The sequence below is a fragment of the Protopterus annectens genome, chromosome 5.part0 (genome assembly GCF_019279795.1).
Source record: "Protopterus annectens isolate FY-2018-M chromosome 5.part0, PAN1.0, whole genome shotgun sequence".
Lineage (NCBI taxonomy): Eukaryota > Metazoa > Chordata > Ceratodontiformes > Protopteridae > Protopterus > Protopterus annectens.
The window spans coordinates 302950926-302976507 of NC_056735.1; the positions used below are offsets into that span (position 1 = coordinate 302950926).

At 42.4% G+C, this 25582-nt stretch overlaps 1 protein-coding gene across 1 annotated transcript in view; it reads left to right on the forward strand.

Moving 5' to 3' along the window:
- Positions 1 to 25582, forward strand: part of SMS (spermine synthase) — a 676859-nt gene that overhangs the window by 163189 nt on the left and 488088 nt on the right. Inside the window, exon 4 of the mRNA XM_044072287.1 lies at positions 4718 to 4782. Within this exon, the coding sequence (XP_043928222.1) occupies positions 4718 to 4782 (65 nt within the window). The remainder of the gene's footprint in view (positions 1 to 4717; positions 4783 to 25582) is intronic.

Here is a 25582-nt window from a genome sequence, read left to right on the forward strand (position 1 = left end):
TGACTACAGAAAAACAAAAGAACTTCCTCTTTACTTCTTGGCACTAACAAAACTGAACAAGTTAACAGCAAGAAAATTTCTACAGGCCTTGGGCTTCATGGCATCATGCATAATCTTGGTCCCATTTGCCAGACTACATATGAGGAAACTACAGTGGTACCTAAAGAATTTATGGTCCCAACACAGACACAGTCTAGAAACAGAAATCCCACTAATTCCATGCTTAAAACAGGAGTTCCTATGGTGGGCTCAGGCATGCCAGTCAAACCCAGGCCTGCCCTTCGCAGATGTCAACCAAGCCAGACCATCACAACAGACGCTTCAGACCTAGGATGGCGAGCCCACATGCTGGACAAATGCGTGCAAGGATTGTGGACTCAGGATCAACTTCACCTGCACATCAATCTAAAAGAAATGCTGGCAGTAAAACTGGCAATCCAAAAGTTCAAACCATTCCTCAAAGAGGGCCAGTTGATGATAAGGAGAGAGAACACGACAGACATGTGGTACATCAACAAACAGGGAGGCACTCATTCATACCCCTATGCAGAATGACCTTGGAGCTGTCGACCCTCGCTCTCAGCTACAACATTCAGTTACAGGCAATATTTGTACCGGGAAAGACAATACTCTAGCAGACATACTAAGCAGAACCACTCGGATGCCCACGAATGGAAGCTGCACCCGGACATCTTCAAGACCATCTCAAAGAAATGGGGAATGCCACAGATAGACCTATTCGCATCACCTCTCAATCACCAGCTCAAAAAATTCTGCACAAGGACATTCCACCCACTAGCATGGAAAGTGGACTCACTCTCCTTCAACTGGAAAGGCCTAACAGCATATGCATTCCCACCTCTTCCCTTGATACACAAGGTACTACTAAAAATCAAGGAAGAACGCCCAAGGATAATCCTGATAGCCCCAAACTGGCCAAGACAACACTGGTACCCACTACTGAAGAGCATGTCTCGAACAACATGTGGCCAATACCCTGATGCCTTTGATGTTAACTCAGAACAACTACAGCATCATACATCCAAACCTAAAACGCTGCAACTGACTGCATGGAACATCACATAGCAGCAGCTAATCCAGAACTTTCCCAAAGAGTTAAAGACATTATTCTTGAAGCACGCAGACCTTCAACAAGAAAGAACTATGCTGGAAAATGGAAAAGGTTTGTCATTTGGAGTTCGAAGAGGAAAAGATGTGTCAAACATAGATATGCCTAACATTCTGGAGTATCTGGCGAACTTCTTCATTCAGGCCTGTCCTACTCCTCCATCAAGATACATGCATCAGCTATTTCAGCAGAATACGGCTTTGATCCTCCTGTTTTCTCGCACCCTTTGCTCAGGCAGTTCCTCAGAGGAATCAAGAATGTAAAACCTCCAAGGAAACCACCATTACCAGCTTGGGACTTAAACTTTGTGCTAGAAAAGTTGACACTAGCACCCTTTCAACCAGCAGCAACAGCAGACCTACAACACCTGTCATGGAAAACTGCTTTCCTACTGGCAATTACTTCAGCAAGGAGGGTTTCAGAACTACAGGCCTTAATGGCAGTGCAACCCTTCCTAATCTTCCACCAAGATAGAGTGTCCTTGAGGACTAATCCTACATTTATGCCTAAGGTGGTATCCAGAGTATCTTTAAACCAGGCAATCCACCTACCTACCTTCTTTCCCAACCCACAAAACAGAGGGGAAAGAATACTGCATACCTTGGATGTACATAGACAGCTACGCTACTACTTGGACAGAACAAAAAATAGCAGAAAGGCTGACCAACTTTTTGTAGCCTATGCAACAGGAAGGGAAGGAAAAGCTATTTCCAAACAGACAATCTCCAAATGGATAGGAAATTGCATACGATACTGTTACTCCTTCCATGGAAAACCAGTTCCACAGAACATAAGACCTCACTCTACAAGGGCAACAGCCACTACCACAGCCTTCTTACGAGGAGTGGCAACCAAAGACATTATTGAGGCGGCTACTTGGACCTCCGTGCATACATTTGCCAAGCATTATAATTTGCCTCTTTATTCCAGATCCCGAGCAGGGTTTGCCACTGCTGTACTGCAAGGGATCCTAAACACACCATAATCTACCTTTATCCTCCTCCCTAGTTGGCTATGGTATTCTACCCACTTGTTATGACTGCAGATGCATCCATGAAGGACATAGTACAGTTTTGTACCTACCATAAATGTAGATGTCCGAACTGGATAGCATCTGCAGTCAGGATTACCCTCCCTCCTTCCCCTCTGTGGTACTCCTAGGGTGTTTACCCTCCTAATAGCTAGCTCTTGGGGGGGAGTCTTTTATGGTGTATTTGTTTGTATATATGTACATATATGCTTATTGTTGTGTTTACCTCTATCTATTTGGAAACATTGGCATCTATCCAAATTTTACCCTGCAAGAGGGCTACTGGCATCTGGGGCAAGAAACACTGAGGAAAATGGCGTCGGCTGATGCTTTTATACCCGAAGACCAACAGAGATGACGTCGGGTGGAGTGCGACATCAGCCGAAGCCGGACCCGGACTTTGGAATCCGGCCGACTGCAGGGCTGCCTGACGACAGGACAACCCGACTGCAGGGCTGCCTGACGACAGGACAACCCACTTGTTATGACTGCAGATGCTATCCAGTTCGGACATCTACATTTATGGTAGGTACAAAACTGTACTTTTCTGCGGGGGGGGGGGGGATAGAAAGTGTAACACATGAACATTTTACTGTATTTCTTCAAATTATTTTCTGCCAGTTGCTTGAGTTCTGGTTAACTGACAGTTTACTGTATGTTACTGAAGCATGGTTGTTATGTTACTGAGGTAAGCCATTTAAATATGAACGCTGTTAAGGGGTTGGGTGATTTATCTAGTTTCATCAAGACACAAATTTGTGAAACAAAATGATTAAACGTACTGTCCCAGGTGAAGGTGGGGAAAGAGTCCCCACACCTTGCAGGGGCTTCACTTCCTGCACTGTTAATAACTGTAATCATCTCTAAGGCACACCACTTTAAAGAGAAATGGACAGATTTGCACAAGCATCCCTTTAATTAAACAAGACCATCTTTAATCACGAGCAGTAACCTTGTGGGTTACTTAAAACTGAATACTGTGTATGCATATCTACGTGGCCTTAGTTTATTTCTGATGGCATGCAGAAGAGCAGGATTGAATAATTTTTTTTTTATTCCGAAGTTACTGTGCTAGCTATTTTGAATCACTAAGTGGCGATTTGGGACATATTTGATTAACTGTCATGGTCCTGGCATTGTGTTGTGCCATCATAGTTTACTATTATGTTTCATGTTTCTTATTTGTACATTGTTTTAAATGCATATGAAGTTTTAGCAACTTTATTCTTAGGTGAAAAACAAAATCATTATAGTCCACTGCACTTTGGGTAGTTTAGCAAAGAATCATGGGAGTTTAGTGCTAATCTAATGTCAATCCATAGCATTCTGCATTACTTCTAATAATTTATCAAATTTTTCAGTTATGAAAATAAAACGGGGTTTGAAATTCTTTTTTGAGGTGTATTGAATAACACTCCCATTTTAAAATTAACATAGCACTATTGAAAATGCATTAGCTTTATTGGGCCAGAGATTAAATTATAGTATCTAATCAGAAATAATTAAGAGGAAGTATGATAAATTGCCCTCGGGTAGCCGACGTATTGCTAGTAGTGACCCCCTCAGCATTAATAAATATTTGTTTTTCCTGCTGTATTTCCATTAGTGTTACTTCATTATGGAATTAGATGTATTACCCAGTAGATAATGTAATGAAGTTATTTCATGCCTTATTCGATTTCAGTTTTTGTTTGTGTCTTTCGGCTTTTTCCCGGTTAGGGGTCGCCAGAGCGGAACTCCAGTCTGCTAATGATTGGCAGTAGAGTTTTACGTGCTGGCTTGCCGGGCCTAACGCACAACCTTCAACGAAGGAACGCCCATTCACGCATGTCACCACACAGAAGACGCTCTGAGAATCGAATGGGCAACGTCTAACTGTGAGGCGACAATGCTACCGCAGCACCACCACCGCATATGCCTTATTCGATTTCAGTACTCTGCAGAAAATTTGAGTGATAGTAAAGAATACTAGAGGCTAATGCTACGCCCCTGGAGTCCTGCAAAAGTAGAGGGTTTGTGGAGTGCAGCGTGCTGTAAACATTTTTCTTTCATCTCCCCTTTGAGTAGGAAAATAACTGGAACATTAAGCATACATTTATGGAGTTGGCATTTATAGGCTTGGGGTTACAATGCCTATTATTAGGAGTATGAGATTGTGTCCCTCAAGTAAGACTGACCTGCTGGTGAGGTCAGTGCTGTGTTCTAATGTAATTTCTTTGCATATTGGTGTTATAAGCATGGAGTGAATTTTAAAGTGGAGTTAGGTTTGTGGCATTTTATAACCTCAGTTTTGTTCTTGGCTCTCTCTCTCTTTAAAAAATGAAGTATTTTTCAATATAGAACACCAGCTAAGTATGGCATTACCATTTCTGAAGCTTTTGCTTTGCACATGGCATTTTCTGGAGATAGTATGCAGAGGCCAAGTCTGGATTATGTCCTTCTGTGTTTGTATAATGTAAAATACACAGTGTGCATGCACACTCATGCATATACACTAAAGTGCAATTAAAGCATGTATTCACGCAGATGGCTTTTAGATTTTTTTTTTCTTTTTTCAGCTACTAGACAAGGTGGAAGGTAAAATGAAAGACCTGTTTAAAGACTGCATTGAACGTATAAAAAGGTGAGGATGTCTTAATTCTGTGAGGTAAATATAGCTGCAAAAAAACCCCTAAACTTTGTTTCATTTTGGGCTACTCTAATTTATAGTTTAAAAGGCAATTGTTCTATTTTGTAAAACATTAACTATTTTTTATGGCAAATAAAGTAGTGAATGATTTACATTATGGCCAAAGACACATGCTGGGAATTGTGACCGCAAAGGGAGATGACCAGAATTTTAAACTAACTTGTCAGCTCTTGGAAACTATATGATGCATGCTATTTGTGTACAAACTTCAGCCAAGTGCTTAAAATTTAAGTTGTTTTAATATGCTTTTACTGCGTTTGCATGAAGCAGGAGTTTAATTTGGGAATGTCTTGTAATTAATAAGCCTGCAAGCTCTTTGCCAGCACCAAATGCCAATGTGTTGTTGAGCACTCTTTGCCAGCACCAAATGTCAATGTGTTGTTGAGCATGCATAAAAATTTAAGATAGTACACACTATCTCCAACCACCCTCAACTTTTTCATTTTTTTTTTTTTTAAATCAGACTTTTTAAATTGAAGGTTCCTACTTTTTGTCTGAAGATACTGTCCCTCTCTATGAGGGTAGAAGTCTTTTAAGGATAGACACCACCCTGCCTTAATGGTTAGAATTCCAGCTGATTGTTATTTTGTTGGTCTGCTTCTATAATTGCCACTGATATGGCGTCAGGTCACACCTGCGTTTTGAATGCTGTTCTTTATGATCTGTAAGGTTCTTGTCACAGGCTGTAAAGTAAATAAGTACAGTACTTTTTCATGTAGTGCTTCTCAAGAATCTTATTTGTACTCGACTAGTGACAAATAAATCCAAGGGAAGTACTGACACAACTCACGTAACTTGTTTAATTCAATAAAAACAATAAAATCCACAATACAACGTAAAACGCTTTTCATCCAGTCGATTGACCAGACTTCTTCAGACAAGAATGTGAAACTACCGTGCTCATTTTAAAGTCATTCAAACTCCCTCCCATAGCAATATACACCAACTAAAATGCCCACACACAATTAAAAAACATCAGTCACCGATTAGGACTACAAACAGTAAGCCGATATAAAAATCGCAGCAAAAGTGTTGTGAAAGTGTAAAAGCAAAATAGGTCTAATAACCATAGCATAAAACTATACAAATTAATTCAGTTAATTATTTTGAAATAAGTTATAAGTTGTTTAAAACATTTCTACAAACACACAAAGATCATAATGGATAAAATACAAAAACGTATAATAGCAATAGTAATGTCTAACAACTTAAATACAACCAAAATCATCTAGTGAGACTTTTCACCTTCAGTATGCATGAAATTGAAATTACTTAATTTAAACCTGGTAGTCTACAGGAGTCCAGGTGCAACTGCCATAAGACCTCCTGCTTTTCCAATAGTAAGGAAAAAGGGTCTCTCTAATACTAGGGACAGTCTGGTCAGACACTCTAAAAAGAATGCCCAGGGTTGCTAGAACAGTGTCATGCCAAAACGTTTTCAGTCTTACCCTTAATAATACTGTAGGTGTGCTCATACACCCTCTCTCTCAATTTTCTGTGGGTTTTCCTGGCATAAATTGCTGGGCATAACTGACACTGTGCAAGATAAATAACTGACTTAGAATTAGTTAAATCTCCCACGAGCAACCTGAGGCCATGTATTTACAAAAGCTACAGGCTTTGCATTTGTACATACCTGGAATTTTACTGATAGGTGTCTTGTGTGCTTCTAGTAGGATTTTATATTCCTTCTCCTCTTAAAAATAAAGATTCCAGTTCTTATGTAGGATACTTCTTATACTGGAAGCGTCAAGACTAAAGGGTGTAGTGAAACTAATGGTAAACCCAATGTTAAGGTTTTACCCAGTATGCACAGTACTGGATAAGTCATGATGCTCTATGGTTATTCTGTCCGATGCTGTATGACATGTCCTAGTTGTTTGTGCTACCCCTAAAATTGGTTTGTAGACACCCAATTTTTTTTTATGTAGTACTTCAACAATGAGTTCCCCGATCAGGGACTCAGGGTAACCCCTATGTAGAAACATTTGTTGGGTGTGAGCTAGTAAAGTGGAACGTTGAGTTAGAAAATGTTTTCTTATGATAAATTCTTGCAATATATGATGTTATGTGATCCTATCTCGCCTACATTCTGACTGATGGGTTCGGAGCCGATCCCTCGGCTCCGACTCGGCACGCTTATGCCAAAGAGAGAAGTCTCTTATTGGCTGAGCGTACTATATCCCAGGATGCACCACTACCAGTCCCCCAGATCTCGTTTGCCGCTAATCTGCGAAGACGTGGTCTCGAGCTGGCTGAGCTGAGTAGTAAATTTACTAACTTTTTTCTGTCAGAATTTTGCTGTTCTTGTCATAAAAAGCTGTTTTAACGGCTATTCTTCACTTTTGTGTGTGTTTGGAGTTTGTGAAAAGACTTTGTTGTGTGATTGGGTTGAGTTTGGTTTAGGCCTCCTTCATCTTAGGGCCTTCCCGGTCTTTCAACCCTCCTAAAACCTTACAGGGTTTCAAAGTATTTTGTGACGCTTTCTTTACCTAAGCGATAACTGTAGTAGGTAGTGTCAGTAAACAGAAAGTAGGTGTATTTTTCTGTCAAGGTTACTGATTTTTTTGCCATAATGTCTCAAAATCCTAGGCCTTCGGGCTTTAAAAAATGCACCAAATGCAATTTCAAAATGTCTATCACAGACGATCACTCGCTCTGTGTGTATTGTTTGGGTGCAAAACACTTACAGGAGTCATGCAGTGTGTGTCACGCTTTTTCCTCAAGGGTCCTCCAGGAGAGGAAAAATAAACTGATTCTTAAAGGGTTAATAAAACCTTCCTTTGAAGAAGCCTTGGCATCCTCTCCTTCTCCGGCTAAAAAGAAAAGGGCGGCTCCGACCAGTCCGTCGGATCCGACCGCCAAAAGACATAGGCAGGCTTCTCCTTCAGCTCCAAGGACTTCGGAGCCGAGGGCGGAACGGTCTGCCTCGATGCCACCAGTCTCGACTCCTCTGGTTTCGGAGCCGATGGCTGGGGCATCGAGAGGCGGGTCACCTTCGTCGGCTCCACTGGTCTCGGAGCCGACAAGGGTTGCCCGCTCAGACACTTCCTCCTCGGCGCCGAAGTCCACCTGGGCACCGATGGAATCTAGTGTGGGTATTCCTTCGGCGCCGATAGTCATCGGGTCGCCTCGGAGCCGGTCCCCTAGCCCTTTGGGGCCGTTGGAGAGGCCATCTCGAACCCGTTCAGTATCCTCTCGGTCTTCGAGGATGTCGGATTCAGATATAGACAGGGTGCTCCAAAGACTGTTCCAGTCCCCAGTCTTCCAAAAATTTGTTTCGGCTCCGACCCAGTTGGCTTCGGAGCAGATAGCCCAGGCCCATCCCATTGCTATTCCTCCTCCGACCGCTTCGGCTACGTCGGAGCAGGTGCTGTTGGAGCCGGTGGAGATCTTAGGGTCGGCTCCGACCCTTACTCCAACCCGGGCCTTCGGGTCCGAGTTTGGTACACGGACTTCTTCGGCTGGACCCGGGGTGATGTTTGGGACCTATGCTTTCGGTTCCGAGCCTCCCTCTCGGTGCCGCTGCGGGACTTCCGTCGGCTATCATGGCTCGGGACCGGACACTCCCAGGATTCTGGGGTCTGGCTTTCAGAGCTATGAGGAGTGCCTTGGCCAAGTCTTCTTCGCCATCTCTCCGGCTTTACCAGCACCTTCCTGGGCGTGGAGACTGGGTCTTTGGCAGTTCCCTGTCCGTGGGCAGCGGAGCCCCTGGGCCTGAGGTTACCCCATTGGGGTTCCCTCCTCCTGAGGGTTCTTCGAGTTGTCTTCGGAGGAACCCCAAGGAAGAGATTGTGCAAGAGGAAGCACGTGGACTCCCCGAGTCTATTACATCGACACTGATCTTGATGATGCAGAGGGGTCCCGAAGTCGCCCTCGGATGATGTCTCATTTGCAGACATCTTAGAGATCCTCAAACAACGAGGCGGCTGGATATCCAAACCCCTCTGCTGATGAGTCAGTGCTCCTCAAGGCCTTTGGGGCTCAGCCCTCCGCCTCCTGGGTGTCTCCGCCCGACGAGCTTCTGGATTTGGTTTGTCGGCGTGGGAACATCCAGATACCGTGGAACCAGTCCTTCTCGTCCTAATAAATTTTTGTCTGCCCCACCCGAGAAGGAGTTCCTCACTAAAGGCGTGGCTGTAGATGCTATGGTGGTGGCATCTGCTACACAACAGGATGTGGCAGGGGCTTCATCGTCCGTTCATCCTCCTAATAAGGAGTCTAGGAGCATGGACAGGTGGAAGCGCACCCTGACTTCAGCGGCCTTTACTTTAAGGTCTCTGAATTATTTGGCACATTTTACCAGGCTTCAGAGGGATCTGGTCAAGGAGCTGTCAGATTCCCTCTCGGGTAACCTACCTGAGCAGCTAGCCCAGTCGGTTAGCTCTCAGTTGGCTATCCTTACGTCAATTTCTAACTCGTCCATGAGGCTCATTTCCTATGCGGCCGAAGGCGGGTAGAGCGGCAGGCACAGGCGTGGCTCTACGGAGACAAGCCTGGCTCCGCTTGTGTCAGTTTGCGGAGGCCTTCAAATCTTCCTTCGCCGACGCTCCCTTTGATGGGTCCTCTTTGTTTGGACCTAAGGTTAAAGACACCCTTACCCGCTGTGAGCAAGAGGGAAAAACTTTATCTGCCGTAGGTGCCCGTTATTCCACTCCCTTCGGCCTTATCCCAAGGCTAAAGGAGGGGGGAAGATGTGGTTCCGTAAATCACGTAAGTTTTTCCCCCAACAGCAGGAAGATTCCCCTTCCAGAGGCAGAGGACGGGGAAATTTTTCTGGGAGACGCCGTCCCAGAGGCGGCAGAGGGCCCGCAATTCTGGAGACCGCGAGTCCTTTCGTGGCTCTTCAGCCTCCCACACATCATGAGGGATTGCCCGGCTGTGCTGCTCCGGAGCCAGTCGGGTGTCGTTTTGCCAAGCACCTAAAAGCCTGGGAGTCAATCACTCAGGACAGATGGGTGCTTCGGATCATTGCCGGAGGTTACACCATCCCGTTCACATACTCACCCCCACCGTCCAAAAAAATCCCGGACCCACCACCCAGTCAAAGGGAAATTGCAGCCGCAGAAGCTTTAAAGCTGCTAGAAAAAGGAGTCATCCAACCGGTCCCCACAGACCAGATCGGATCCGGAAATTACTCCAGGTTCTTTTTAGTGCCAAAAAAGACAGGGGACCTGAGACCAATATTGGATCTCAGCAGACTGAACCAATCTGTCACGAAATCCAAATTCCGAATGGTCACGTTACAATCCATTCTCCCATTGTTGGAGAAGGATGTTTGGATGTGCTCCATAGACCTCAAGGACGCCTATTATCACATACCGATACATCAGGCGTCCAGGAGGTATCTGCGCTTCAGCCTGGGAGTCAGTCATTACCAATTTTGTGCACTGCCCTTTGGTCTCACCACAGCCCCCAGGGTGTTTACCAAGTGTTTGGCAGTAGTGACGGCTCACCTGAGAAGTCTTGGATTCCAAGTGTTTCCCTATCTGGACGACTGGCTCCTGACTGCCACCACCAGGCATCTACTAATGGACAACCTCAAAGCCACCATCTCCCTGGGTGCTACCCTGGGGATTACATTCAATTGGTCAAAGTCTGTCTTGCTGCCCTCTCAGCGCATAAGGTTCATAGGAGCAGAGATAGACTCAAAATTGATGCTCGTTTTTCTTCCTGCCGAAAGGATCCAAACTTTACAGGGCCTAGTTCAAGCTCTGATCTCAAGATCCAAAGCCCCAGCCAGGATGGTTCTACAAGTTGTAGGTTCAATGTCTGCCACGGTTCTTTTAGTTCCTCTGGCAAGATTGCACATGAGGATTCTTCAGTGGCTATTGTCAACTCAATGGTCCTTTCAGGACCTTCCCCTCAATCATCCCATCAGGATTACAGAAACATGCAAACGGGACCTTCGCTGGTGGCTTCAGACATCCAATGACATCCAATCTAAATCTATGAAGTCCTTTTGTTATTCCCTCTCCAGTGGTCACCCTGACGACAGATGCCTCCCAGACAGGGTGGGGGGGGGCATTGTCTGGGCAGGTTAGTTCAGGGATCCTGGCTTCCAGACGAAACTCTTCTCCACATCAATGTATTGGAGATGAGGGCGGTACTTCTATCCCTACAGGCCTTACACAGGTTTCTCCCTCAGGGCATAATCGCCATCCACACAGACATGTCGGTGGTCTGGTACCTAAACAAGCAAGGAGGGACCAGATCTTACCCCCTTTGCAGAGAGGCCATGAGGGTGTGGGAATGGGCGGTAGCTACCAGCCGTTTCTTGGTAGCGACCCACATTCCGGGGAAATCGAATATACTGGCAGACAGATTAAGCAGGACAATTCTCTCTCCTCACGAGTGGTCCTTAAACAAAACAGTAGCAGATCAGGTTTTCCGGAGATGGGGGACACCGTGCTGCGACCTATTTGCAACTCCACTAAACACCAAGTGCAAAAGGTTCTTCTCCTTGACTCCACATCAAGGAGTACCAGCTATGGATGCTCTAGCACAACCTTGGCCAACAGGGCTACTTTATGCCTTTCCTCCGATTCCACTTCTCTCCAAAGTCATTCAAAAAGCTTCTCAATTGGGGTCCGCAATGATACTGATTGCCCCATACTGGCCTCGTCAGGTATGGTTTCCTTACCTGAAGAAACATGCGGTGGACGATCCGTGGACTTTAGACCTAATTCCGGACCTGTTAATTCATCAGTCGGGACAACAGCACCAGTCCCTTCACTCCTTGAAGTTGACAGCTTGGTTCCTCCACTTCCGACTTTAGTCAGAAGTCACACATTAGACCCGGAAGTTATTCACATTTTATCTTGACCCACAAACCCACCACTAAGAAATTGTACCTCAGTAAGTGGAAGAGGTTTGCTATCTGGGCTCAACTCAGGGGCTTAGACCCTATCACTGCTCCTATCCCAGAGGTTTTGAAATTCTTAACATCCCTGTTTAATCAAGGATCTTCTGTCTCTACTATTAAAGTCCAACTAGCGGCTATCTCTAAATTTCACGAGTCCATGGATCCTCCATTGATGAGCAGCAGACTATGCAAAACTTTCATTAAAGGTGTGGGCCTGTTAAGACCCCCAGTTTTTCATCCTGCCCCTCCGTGGGATCTAGATTTAGTGCTTCGTGCATTGACATCTTCCCCTTTCGAACCGGCTGCTACATGTGAGTTAAAATATCTGTCCTGGAAAACTGCCTTCTTAGTTGCAATTACTTCTGCAAGAAGAGTTTCAGAGCTTCAAGCCCTGTCTATTAAACCACCGTACTTGATTTTCCACAAGGATAGAGTATCACTTAGGCCTAATCCATCCTTTGTCCCTAAGGTCTGTTCTAATCTCTGTCTCCAACAGTCTCTAGAGCTACCAGTTTTCTTCCCAAAATTCTCCAATGAGGCAGAATACACTCTCCATAAATTGGATGTTCACAGGCAATTGTGCTTCTATTTAGACAGGACTCAGCAACTTCGTAAGTCAGACCAGTTGTTTGTGTCCTTCTCAGACAATAAATTGGGTAAAACCATCACAAAAGCTACTATCTCCAAATGGATTAGAGATTGCATAACTCAGGCTTATTCTTCTTCGAATAAGCAACTTACAACATCTATCAAAGCTCACTCTACCAGAGCTATGGCTACTTCTATAGCTTTTCATTCCAAGCTCGCTATATCGGAGATTTGTGCTGCGGCTACTTGGTCCAATCCGCACACTTTCATTTCCCACTATAAATTGGATGTGGCATCTAAAGGACGAGCATCATTTGGTTCCACGGTACTCAGGAGTGTTTTCCAGTGAGCCACCCAGGATTCAGGTGCTAGGGCGCTGTCCCATCAGTCAGAATGTAGGCGAGATAGGATCACATAACATCTTTTAGTTATGTACTCACCATAACTTCAGATGTTTGGGATCCATCTCGCTACATTCCTAATACCCACCCTCCTTCCCCCTGCCTTGGAGATCAGAAGAGATTGAACGGTTTGAGTTCTACTGTTTTTATCTTGTTCATCTGACGATGTTATATAATCAGAGCGTGCATGTGTGCATGTATGCGGACAAACTAGATCTGGGGGACTGGTAGTGGTGCATCCTGGGATATAGTAAGCTCAGCCAATAAGAGACTTCGCTCTTTGGCATAAGCGTGCCGAGTCGGAGCCGAGGGATCGGCTCCGAACCCATCAGTCAGAATGTAGGCGAGATGGATCCCAAACATCTGAAGTTATGGTGAGTACATAACTAAAAGATTTCCTAACTTTGTCCTTACACAAGTCAACATCCAGGTATGAAAGCTTCTCTTCTTGAAAATTACTTGTGAGCCTAAAGAAGCTGATGGTACTATTCAAGTGACTCGTAATACATTTAGCAACTCCGATGTCTCCTTTAAGCAGAAAAAAATAGTGTAAAAACAAATCCGGGACGACAGTACAGTGTCACTAAAAATAAATTGGTGTTCCCAGTGGGCCATCACCAAGTTAGCAAAACTTACTCCACATGGTGAGTCCATTGCAACACCCACTTTCTGCAGGTAAATTTCATTGTCAAACATAACAAAATTATTGGATAAAATATCTAACAAATCCTCAACTAGTCTGACACCAGTTACATGTGGAATTGAAAAATACGAATCAACAACATCAATTAAAAAGAAAATGATGATGTGAACTTTTTAACTAGAGGGTTTGTCCAGATTGTCCCCATTACCATTGCTATTATAGGTTTATGTATTTTATCCATTACGATCTTTGTGTTTGTGTAAATATTTTTAAACGACTTATAACTTAAGTTCAAAATAATTAACTGAATTCATTTGTATAGTTTTATGCTATGGGTTATTAGACCTTTTTTGCTTTTACACTTTCACAACACTTTTGTTGCTATTTTTATATTGGCTTTACTGTTTGTCGTCCTGATCAGCGACTGCTGTTTTTTAATTGTGTGTGGGCATTTTGATTGCTGTACATTGCTATGGGAGGGAGTTTGAATGACTTTAAAATGAGCACAGTAGTTCCACATTCTTGTCTGAAGAAGTCTGGTCAATCGACTGGATGAAAAGCGTTTTCTGTTGTATTGTGGATTTTATTATTTTTATTTAATTAAACAACTTGCGCGAGTTGTGTCAGTACTTCCCTTGCATTTGTTTGTCGCTTGTTTGTTTAGTTTTTGAGTTTACCAGTGTGTTTGATGGCTTCCGGAGGTTTACTGAATGCTTCAACGGACTTTGATTCTCAACCTTCTCAGATACTTCAAACTCCTGCAGGTGATATCGGAAATTTGACGGCCTTAATAACCGTAATGAACCAATGTTTAGATGACCTAGCTGTCAGAGTGGACGGTCCTTCACAATGAAATTTACAGAACACTCAGTTGCCTTTGTATGCAACAAACGTGTCATCACAGTCAGAGACTTCCCATAACGTTTGACCGCTTACCTTGGATTTAACTATTCCAGGTTTGGCTGACCCTGTTATCTGCCAAGGGGGCGTCTCGACCTTGTGAATGGAATTCACCTAAGACTTGTATGGTGCCTACACAATCTTTCTCTGAGCTTATTGGTGTCCCTGACTTATCAGGTTGATTAAGGGAGCAGCCTTATTTAACAAAGAGTACTGTACAACCGTTACAGGGTCAACCGGCTGGGGGAAGCATTTCTTTGTCTTGGAAGCTTAAATCGTTGGACTATAAACTTTTAAAGCTAAAGAAACTTCAGTTAGAAGTGAGTTACTTTTCAGAATGTACAAAGGAGGGCATTGTGCCCAAAGGGCTCCGATCTTGGCAGTACCTGATTGGGTTGATCTTGGCAGTACCTGATTGGGTTGGAGGCAAGATCGGAGTTTTATTGTGAATTGTTCCATCTGTTCAATAAGAGTGGGCTTGAATTAATTTAATGACCAAACACTGCCAATTAACTATTGATAGTTTGGTGGTGGTGGACATTACTAAGCTGGATGAGGAAATTAAGAATGACTGTGACTTTGGACGTTATCAGTTTGATTACAAAAGAATATTTAGCACTATTGAACAACAACTTTCCAAATGTACAGAGACCAAGATTAAAAAACTAAAAAGGGATCCGAACGATTATCAAAACGCGGTAGCTTATCCCAAACGGCCCCCTTCTCATAACAGGAATTTCATTGGCCATTTGACTACACACCCACTAATTGTGAACGGGAATTTTGTTTTGAATACTGTGGACATAACATCACCAGGTTTGGGGTCGAGTAACCAGGGCAGAAACAAGTTGCACGAGCCAGAGGGTGGTTTGTCATCTTTTAATGGAGCTAATAGACGTTTAACTGATTAAAAAAAGGAAACTGCCAACAGTACCAAGACATTCAGGATTTTCAGAACAACAAGGGCCTGAACCACCAACGAATACACAATACGAGAGGGGCCAGCAGGAACTTCAACAACAACAAAAAGAAAAGGTAACCAATTTCCCTGCGGACTTACCAGTTAATGCTGATGGGTATAAAGACTGTGAAATTTTAGTTAACCATGATGGGGACGTAAAAATTTATAATTTTAGTAGTTACCAAGTTGATCCAGCCCTGATCAAACGTTTTTCAAAAGGACTAACTTTTGTCCCTAGCAAGAGGTTTGACTTACCTAGGATATTCTTGATTTAAAATTATATACCCGGAAATTAAACTTTGCTTTCACTTTGGATAATAACCCTTTGGAACAAAACGCCTTGAGAATTCCAAGTACTTGTAATCCCCTGATTTACCCTTTTATTACTGTTTGAGCGGATGTGTGAACTTGATTTTAGTGCTTTAGGTAACCAAGTTCAACATGTAGGGGATGTGAATATGTCACAAGAGAAGCACAAGCCCAAAGGGACCGGAGACCCTTACCCGTTCGAATCATTAAGCCCAATAAGGGGGGAGGAATGGTCCAAATGGACACAGTTGATTACATCAAGAGGATGAAAACTGTTATTGAGAGTGATACTTACGTTAAAGTGAAATCTTTTTTGAATGATTTGTTTATCGAGGGGTTGGTCGATGTGTACACTTTTAATTATCTGTCATCTCTTGCCCCTAGAGTACCTTCTCTGTTCGGTCTTTCTAAAATACATAAGGACATCCATGACCCCCCCCCCATGAGGGCTTTGGTGGATGCCAGGTTTTCAATCATATACGCTAGTGTGGAACTGGGTTGATTCTATTCTGAAGAGGTATGTGGAAAAGGAAAGACAAATCTGTAAGGACTTGTGGGCATTTTTGTCCGCTATGAATACACTGGAATATGATGATGATGTGAAATTTTTAACTATCGATGTTGATTTGTATTTTTCAGTTCCACATGTAACTGGTGTCAAATGGGTAGTGGACAGATTAAGAAGGCATGGAGTGGTGGACCCTGAGCTCAGACTAGTTGAGGATTTGTTAGATATAATTTTATACAATAATTTCGTTATGTTTGGCAATGAAATTTGCCTGCAGAAAGTGGGTGTTGCAATAGGCTCACCATGTGCAGTAAGTTTTACTAACTTGGTGATGGCCCATTGGGAACACCAATTTATTTTTAGTGACACTGTACTGTCGTCCCGGATTTGTTTTTACATTAGATTCTTGGACGACATTTTTTTTCTGCTTAAAGGTGACATGGGAGTTGCTAAATGTATTACAAGTCACTTGAATAGTACCATCAGATTCTTTAGGCTCACAAGTAATTTTCATGAAGAGAAGATTTCATACCTGGATGTTGACTTGTGTAAGGACAAAGTTAGGAAATCATATATTGCAAGAATTTATCATAAGAAAACATTTTCTAACTCAATGTTGCACGTTACTAGCTCACACCCAGTATACCAAAACAGATCTGTTGTTAAAGGTCAGCTGGTGGGGCAGCAAGAATGGTTAGTGAAGAGGACATGTTCTTGGAAGAGTGTAACACTTTGAAACAAATGTTTCTACATAGGGGTTACCCTGAGTCCCTGATCGGGGAACTCATTGTTGAAGTACAACATAAAAGAAAATTGGGTGTCTACAAACCAATTTTAGGGGTAGCACAAACAACTAGGACAATGTCATACAGCATCGGACAGAATAACCATCGAGCATCATGACTTGTCCAGTACTGTGCATACTGGGTAAAACCTTAACATTGGGTTTACCATTAGTTTCACTGCACCCTTTAGTCTTGACGCTTCCAGTATAAGAAGTATCCTACATAAGAACTGGAACCTTTTGTTGACTGACAGTGGTATTGTAAACAAACTAGAACACCCCATGGTTATTTTTAAGAGGGGAAGGAATATAAAATCCTACTAGAAGCACACAAGACACCTATCAGTAAAATTCCAGGTATGTACAAATGCAAAGCCTGTAGCTTTTGTAAATACATGGCCTCAAGTTGCTCGTTTACATTCCAAGACAAGGTGTACAGAACTAATGGGAGATTTAACTAATTCTAAGTCAGTTATTTATCTTGCACAGTGTCTGTTATGCCCAGCATTCTATGTCGGGGAAAACCAACAGAAAATTGAGAGAGAGGGTGTATGAGCACACCTATAGTATTAATAAGGGTAAGACTGAAAATGCTTTGGCACGACACAGTTCTAACAACCCTGGGCATTCTTTTCTTTTTAGAGTGATTGAGCAGATTGTCCCTAGTATTAAATAGGCCCTTTTTCCTTACTATTGAAAAAGCAGGAGGTCTTATAGCAGTTGCTCCTGAACTCCTGTAGATTGCCAGGTTTAAATGAAATCATTTCAGTTTCATGCATTCTGAAGGTTAAAAGTCTCACTAGATGATCTAGTATTTAAGTTGTTAGACATTACTATTGCTCTTATACGTTTATGTATTTTATCCATTATAATCTTTGTGTGTTTGTGGAAATGTTTTTAAACAACTTATGATTTATATTCAAAATAATTAACTGAATTAATTTGTATTAGACCTATTTTGCTTTTACACTTTCACAACACTTTTGTTGCGATTTTTATATTGGCTTACTGTTTGTAGTCCTAATCAGCGACTGCTGTTTTTTAATTGTGTGTGGGCATTTTAATTGGTGTATATTGCTATGGGAGGGAGTTTGAATGACTTTAAAATGAGCACAGTAGTTCCACATTCTTGTCTGAAGAGGTCCGGTCAATCGACTGGACGAAAAGCGCTTTGAGTTGTATTGTGGATTTTATTGTTTTTATTGGATTAAACAAGTTATGCGAGTTGTGTCAGTACTTCCTTTGGATTTATTTGTTGCTTGTTTGTTTAGTTTTTGAGTTTACCAGTTTATTTGTACTTGAAACACAAGTTTTGTAGGCATAACTGCCTGCTTTTCATTGTAACCTACGAGTAATAAGTCTTTTGCTCAAAGGTGCACATTATGTAGATGAAGCTGAAGGGGTTAAAAATAGTACTCGCAGGATGAAACTTTAACAACTCATAGTTTCAACCCTCTGTACTAAACTGCCAGAAACATCGCATCTTTCACCCATTATGACTGTGTCCTAATTTTGTGGAGTTTTTATATTTTGTTGATTAGCAGGTCGATTTGTTAGGGAAAATGACTCCCTTCGCTTTATTGATGCTGCTGCAGGGGAGCATAATCCTGCAACATACGTAGCTGCCCCTAAGAGTAGGTACCACACTGCTGTGGGAGATGCCTATTAGAAACTTCTTACTGAGGTTAAGATGCATGCAGACTGCTTATAGTGTCCTTTAAAGATGGCTTTGCAAATGCTTTAGTAGCTGTATGGAAGGGTTCTGTATTGAAATGCTGGCAGTGGAAATGCCAAGTGCCAAAAAGCCAAAATAAAACCCCACCAAAACCACAAAAGGACTATTCTTGAAAATCATTCTCCTTAAAACTTTTTTCAGGGGGCAAGACCTCTTGCTTCCCCTCATGTGGGGGACTCCCCTCAAAGTTGTATATACCAACTCTGAGATCAGCATACCTTTTGTGGGAGTGGTAACCCTGTGTGTCTCAGGTTAAAACCCCCCTACCCTGTGAGAAGCTTTCTGGACTTTAGGGACTGAGCTGTACCCAGAGAAGAGGGTTTGAATAACCAGTGTATTAATGCAATGGAAATGAGGGGTTTTAGCATTTGTTCCCAGGCACAGCTGACACTGTCTGCATGCTTGCCTAGTGTTCCATTATGAATGGCAGTTGAAATATCTGTTTTCTCAAGGTGTCTGCTTATTTCAGCTTCCCATTAATTGAAAAGAGATTTGTTGTTGGCTGCTGAAGCTGTCCCCTTGGGGCCACCTTTTGGCATCAGAGATGCTGGTCGAACCTTGGTTATGCTGATTTAATCTGGGCATCAACAGGCCTGGCTCTTGTCTGCATATATTTTTGCAAGGAGTGCTGAGGCAATGCTGCATACTGTACGTCTGGAGTTTAGAACAATATTGCATAACTCGTTCACTGAGAGCTCGTTTGAGATATAAGTGGACTGGGTAGAGTGCTGGTTACAAGCAGGGTGGAGACCTGATCAGCAAAAATGGCTTTAAAAGTGCACCATTTATGAAAGGTGAGTAACTGTTTGTTTGCAATAACTCCAGAGTTTTCATTTCTTGTTGCTTTGGCAAGAAATCACATACTTGTATGTAGTGTTTTTTCATGATATACAGTTAATAAAACAGCATAATTTTTTTTCTGTGAAACAGCATTTTATTCAATGCTTGTGATGTGACAGTCTAAACAAAGAGGCAACAATGTTTGAAATTGCAAGGCAAACATTTCCATATAATAATTTTTTGAGTTCTGTATATATGTTTGGTGGCACAGTGTTGCATTGAGTAGCATTGTTGCTTGGCAACAAGAGGTTCTCAAGTTTGGTTCTTGGCAGGGATGTCTTTTGTGCAGTCTGTATGTCCTGCCTGGGTTTGGAATAGTTTTCTCCACATAAAGGTTTCTTTCCACATCCCAAAGGTAATAACATTAGGTAGACTGGTGACTCTTAGGTTGTTCAAAGGGGGTAAGTGTGTCCCTGTGTGTGTGTGTGTGTGTGTGTGTGTGTGTGTGTGTGTGTGTGTGTGTGTGTGTGTGTGTGTGTGTGTGTGATGTTGAAGAAAGGTACATCTGTCTCTCAGTGTGTGGGAGATGTTGAAGGTCTGCCTGTGTGTCTTTGTGAGAGAGATGTTGAAGAAAGGTGCATCAATCTAGTTTCATTCTCTGCTTGCCTTTTAAAGTCTCTAGATGGGGACAGCTGATCATAGGGTTGTTATGAGAGCTTTATGTGATGAGACTGCATTGGATAGATGGAAGGTGTATACTGGCATGTTAGTCACAACAAGTCTTCTTCTTTCGGCTTTTCCCATTTAGGGGTCACCACAGTGGATCACCTGTCCGCTCATGATTGGCAGTAGAGTTTTTACGGTATAGAGTTGCTAACCTGGCGCCAACATTCCATCGAAGGCACACACACACCCAGGGCCAATTTAGTGTCCAATCCACCTACAGCATGTCTTTGGGATGTGGGAGGAAACCGGAGCACCCGGAGGAAATCCACACGGCCACAGGGAGGACATGCAGACTCCGTGCAGAGGGCACCCCAGCCGAGGATTGAACAAGAGAACCTCTTGCTGTGAGGCGACAACGCTAACTGCTGCACCACCGCGGCCGCCTGTTAGTCACAACAAGTAAAGATGACAAATATCACAATTAGAATACATATTAAGAATAATAACTTTTGTGCTGCTAGATTAACTTAAAACCTATAAAGATTTAACCCACAATCTAACTCGGTCATCTGGTTAACAAATAATAAATAGTGGCTGCTGTTATAGTACGGGACTGATTTTGAAAGGGATGGTAAAACCTGATTACATGTCAAAGGGCAAGTTTTTAGATCAGCTGTAAAAGGCACTCTGAATAGAGCTCATTTGTAGTTTTGCTTCTCCAGTTTCTTGGTAGTTGTTTAAAGCATTTTTATTGTGCTTTCCTGTTACTTTATTCAAAAACTGTTTTTTTTCTACTCTTGTCAGCATGAGACACCTACCAGGGGATCTCTTGATGGTAATTCACTCTTTTTTTTTTTTCGCCTCTCGAGCCGTGTTTCTTTATGGTGCAGGAGGGCTGGCTTCAAGTGGAGGTGTCCAACTTTGTATCTTGATATGGTCCACCATGTTGGATTTAGGAGTTTCAAAATAAATGGTAAAGTGCCTTAAATAAATGACCATTAAACCCAAAAGGAAGGCACTGGTAAGGCAAGCTGGATATCGGTCAAGTAAAATTTATTGTTGACACCAAAGCACACTGATAAAAATAAATCCACACAAACGCTTTAATTGTTATCACAGTGTTTTCGTCTTATAACGTCACCAGATCTGATGAAGTTATAAGATGAAAACGCAGTGATAGTTAAAGCGTCTGTGTGGATTTATCTTTTTTGCCAGTGTGCTTTGGTGTCAACAATAAATTTTTCTTAACTGATATCCAGCTTGCCTTTCCAGTGCCTTCCTTTTGGGTTTATTGAAGCTATGATTTCCCAATATCGCTTGAAGGGAAAAACGGTCTAGGGATCAGGGATTTCCCTGCTGTATTCTGGTACTTTTGAGTCTGACCTCCATCTTTGCACAATGAGCATGAATCCACTTGCAAGTTACCTGAGGCAGTGTTATGTAATGTAAGTTCTATTGGGAACAAACCAGGAATTCTATATCATTTCATAGTGAGCTTGTGTTCCTTGCAGAAACCCGGTTGAATGAAATCTCATGTCTCCTTCTGGGTTTTTGCATTTCTCCTATTTTTAGAGTTATTCATAGCCCAAAGGCTGGCTGTTCTGGGGGAAGTGGCCATATAGTTTTCCTGGCTTTGGAAAAACTGTCAGAATTACAACCTGGTGATTCCAACTCCTTTGAATTTGTGCTAGCTGCAGGAATAAATTACAAATTCCTGTTTGTATATCAGCCAAGGTTACCCAGTTGGCTCTTGCAGGAGTTTACAGATCACAGAACCAGAAAAAGGATGACTAGGCAGTGTAGTGATTATCACGTCTGCTTCACATGCAAAAGTTCCTGGGTTCAATCCCCTTTGGAACCATTATGTCTGGGAGGTTGGCATAATGGTTAAAGTAATTCCAGAAGATGAGATACCCAAGGAAAACACCAAAAATAAATATCAACCACACTGGCAGAACAGGACCAAACAGGAGGAAAACACCAACTTTTAGAGAAAACCAGCTGGTTAAGGTGTGTACCGTAAAAACACAAGGTATATGGTTTGATTTTCACATGGGGTAATTGGCTAGGCTTAAAATGGCCCACAAAGGCAGTTAGACTAGTAAATGAACCTAAAATGAGTTACTGAGATGGTTGGTTCTTGATGATTTGTGCCTGGATAGATGATGAGAGCTCTGAGCTTGCAGTGGAGTTCTTGAATGTTCTCGGGCTTTATTTAATTATTTCAGCTGCATTTTATCAGATGTCCTTACATTTACTGCTGCAGTATTCTTAACCAATGCAATTCCCTGCCATGGAAGCATGACGTCTGGCCAGTCTATGAAAGCATACCATTGCTTTAAGATGTGCTGAACATCACCCAAACACTCCTTGCGTAGTGTAGGGCATAAAGGTGATGTTCAGAGGTACCATCTACAGAACAACTTTGCCACCATTCTGAAAGTTTATTTCAAGCGATGTCTTCTTGGGAGCAGGTTTTTGAGCAAGTCCTGTTGTTCCAGCACTGCCTATCCTGTTCGCGTGTTTTGTTTTGTTTAAACATCTTTGTTAAATCACATTGGACATACTGTTGTTTGCTTTCTTTTCTATTATTAATGTAACATTATTTTTGTTTTCATGCAGTATACATATGTATTATTTTTAACAATTATAATTTTTTTAATTAAAATTATTTGCCCCCCCCCCCCTTCTAACTTTTCTGGTAAAGTACTTAAATGTTTAAAATATGCCAGTTCCTTGCATTTCCAAAAAGCATCCTCCATACTGCTTGTCTTTCCTGTCATCCTTACAGCATTTGCGATCTACTTGAAGAGGAATTCTCTGGAATCTGCTTGAGCTTAAAACATAAAAAAAAAAATTAAAAAAAAATTATGCAAAGATTTATGTGCAAAAAACCTTAAACCTTCTGGGCTTTATTGCATATTTGTGAGCCAAGCAGATGCCCTTCCGTTGTTCCTTTGCAAACTGGCTTTCCAGTCTCTCCAATATTTTCTAATCTACTTTGTCTTACACCTACCTTGTTGTATTTGTATATGCCCTGCTAAGTATCTCTCTTAATGGTATCTGGTCTTTCTCTCCTGTCGGTTTCTGTTTGCCTATACTCTTGTTAATCCCTGGTAGGGAAGGCAATCCGTGACCTGCAGTCTAACTTGTGTTAGCCTCATCTCACTTTACTATATTTTCCTCTCTAGTTATTTGCTCCAAGTATCTATGTAAGTGTATACTAAGGCCAGCGACCACTGGGGCCTTTTTAAACCTAGCCATGCATTCCAAGTGGATCTGACAAGCTTTAGAAACCTTAAGATTATTTTAAGGGGTATATGTAGGCTCAGGTTTGGGTGGTCATGCAGTTACAGGCTACCTTTGTCCCTTAGGGACATAGTTGCCAGACCAAGGATGAAGTTCTGATTCCCTATCCACTGGTCCAAGTTACATCTGAATTGTGCCAAGAAAGATTTCTGCTTCACCTGGATGGGAATGAATCATGCTGCAGAGAAGTGGTAGTGTGCAAGACACATTCCAGTCATGTCCTATATATGCTGCAAGCAAGGTTTAAATCCCTTTGTCAAGTAATTCTGATGCTGTTTGTTTTGAAGATATGCAGAAAGCCCCATCAGAACAGGATCCAAGGATGTAGCACAATGGGGAGGACCAGAGTACAGGGATTGGGCTTTGACGTTTTATGTGTAGGACATGTTAACACCTTGTATCCTTTTTGTGAGGAACTTCTAAAGACATTCCACTTGTTGCATATGCCTGGGCAAGTACATACTGAAGGAGGCATTTTATTCTATTTATTGGTCTCTTGATGTCTGAATACAGTGGAATGATGACTTCTTAAACCAAGATGCCAAACCCTTATTTATGAGTTGTTCAACACAGAATGATTTCCTTACTACCTTAGACAAATGATGGTCATTACTACCTTAGACAAATGATGGTCAAAAGCCAGGTTACTGTCCACATGCCTCCCCAAATATCTGTCTGCTAGGTCTGCTGTTAGAGGTGTGCTCTCAGTGAGGTAGTGTCCAGGTATAGCTGACTTCCCAAAGGATACCTGTATGCAGTTCTGGCATTGAGTTTTAGATGGTGACTCTGACACCAGTTATTTGTCTGAGTCTGCTCTTCTTGTAGGATATTGCTATTGGGGTGGGTTCTGTGACTGCACCTAGTTTGCAGTTGTACACAAACTTGGTCAGCCAGAGGTCATTGACATTGGCCTTTACTTCAGAGAAGTAGATGTGAAAAAGGAGTGGACCCAAGACTGAGCATTGAGGGACCTGCTAGTGATCGAAATGTTTGTGGACGTAGACTCCCCTATTCTAAGTTTAAGGTTTCTGAGAGTAGTTTGGTTATCCAGAGAATGACATAGGGGTTTATGCCCAATTCCAAGAGTTTGTCTACAGTGCCTGAGTGGGGTATTGTCAGATACCTTGGCCAGGTCAAAGTAGGCAGTATATACTGTTTTGCCTTTATGGCTTGCTTTCGTGACCTTCAACAAGTCCAGCAGGTTGAGTAGTCACAAAACCAAATTGGGTCGGATACAGTGTCTTAAGATTTCCTTTATTATTATTATTATTCATTTCCATGATCATTTATTTCCATGGTCTTCCATACGAGACTAGTCAGACTTGTATGTCTTTAGGTACTGAGGTCAATAGATGGACCTCCTTTGTGTAGAGGTATGATTGTCGCAGTTCCCCATTCGTGTGGCATGAATCTTATCTGGAGCTTATGGTTGAGTAGTAACTCTAGTGGTCCTTGTAAGTCATGTTTCATTCCTTTTAGGAGGCATCCTGGGATATTGTCAGTGCCCATTGATACAGTATCCTTGGCCTTTGAGAGTGTGTCAGGGACCTGCTCCTTGTGTTTGGCATTTCCTGAGGGGTGGCTTGGGGAGACACGGGTTAAATTGGAGTGGAATTTGTGGGCCAGAAGATTGTGGCTCAGTGTAGGTGGCTCCATTTACAATTAGTTTTGCCCATTGTTGTACTGCCTTAGAGGTTGCACCTAGATATAGCTAAAGAATGTCCTTTGCCTGGGAGCCTATTTTTACTAAACATTTTGCTTTGGAAGACATTCTTTGTCTTCTGGGTTTCTTGTTTAGATGAACTTTTTATTCTGCTGGGCTTTGCACTTCCTAATTTTTGCCATGGCTTTCTACTTTTTGTTATACAACTTACTGATGTTGGGATTCCACCGAGATGGCTTTTCTTTTTCTTGAGTTTGTTCTATGCTTATTCCTGGTAGGCACAGTTGTCTCAGTGGATGTTAACATGATAGTACTGGGTCTCTGTGAACATTTCCACATTGGCAGCAATGTTGTGTGTGTGTGTGTGTGTGTGTGTGTGTGTGGGGGGGGGCTACAAATTTTGCCATGTTATCACTTCATTTTAAGGCAAATTTCCCATTATTGTACCTAAATGTTCCAGGATTATCAGAGGTACCAAGTTGTATTTTTATTTCAAAGAAGACAGCTTTGCAGTCTCATCTTACATAGAGGAGATTATGGGGGGGGGGGGTACAGTGTTCTCCCATAAGGACCATATCCATTATGTTTGCACCCCTAGCAGGCATATGGACTATCTGGTCAA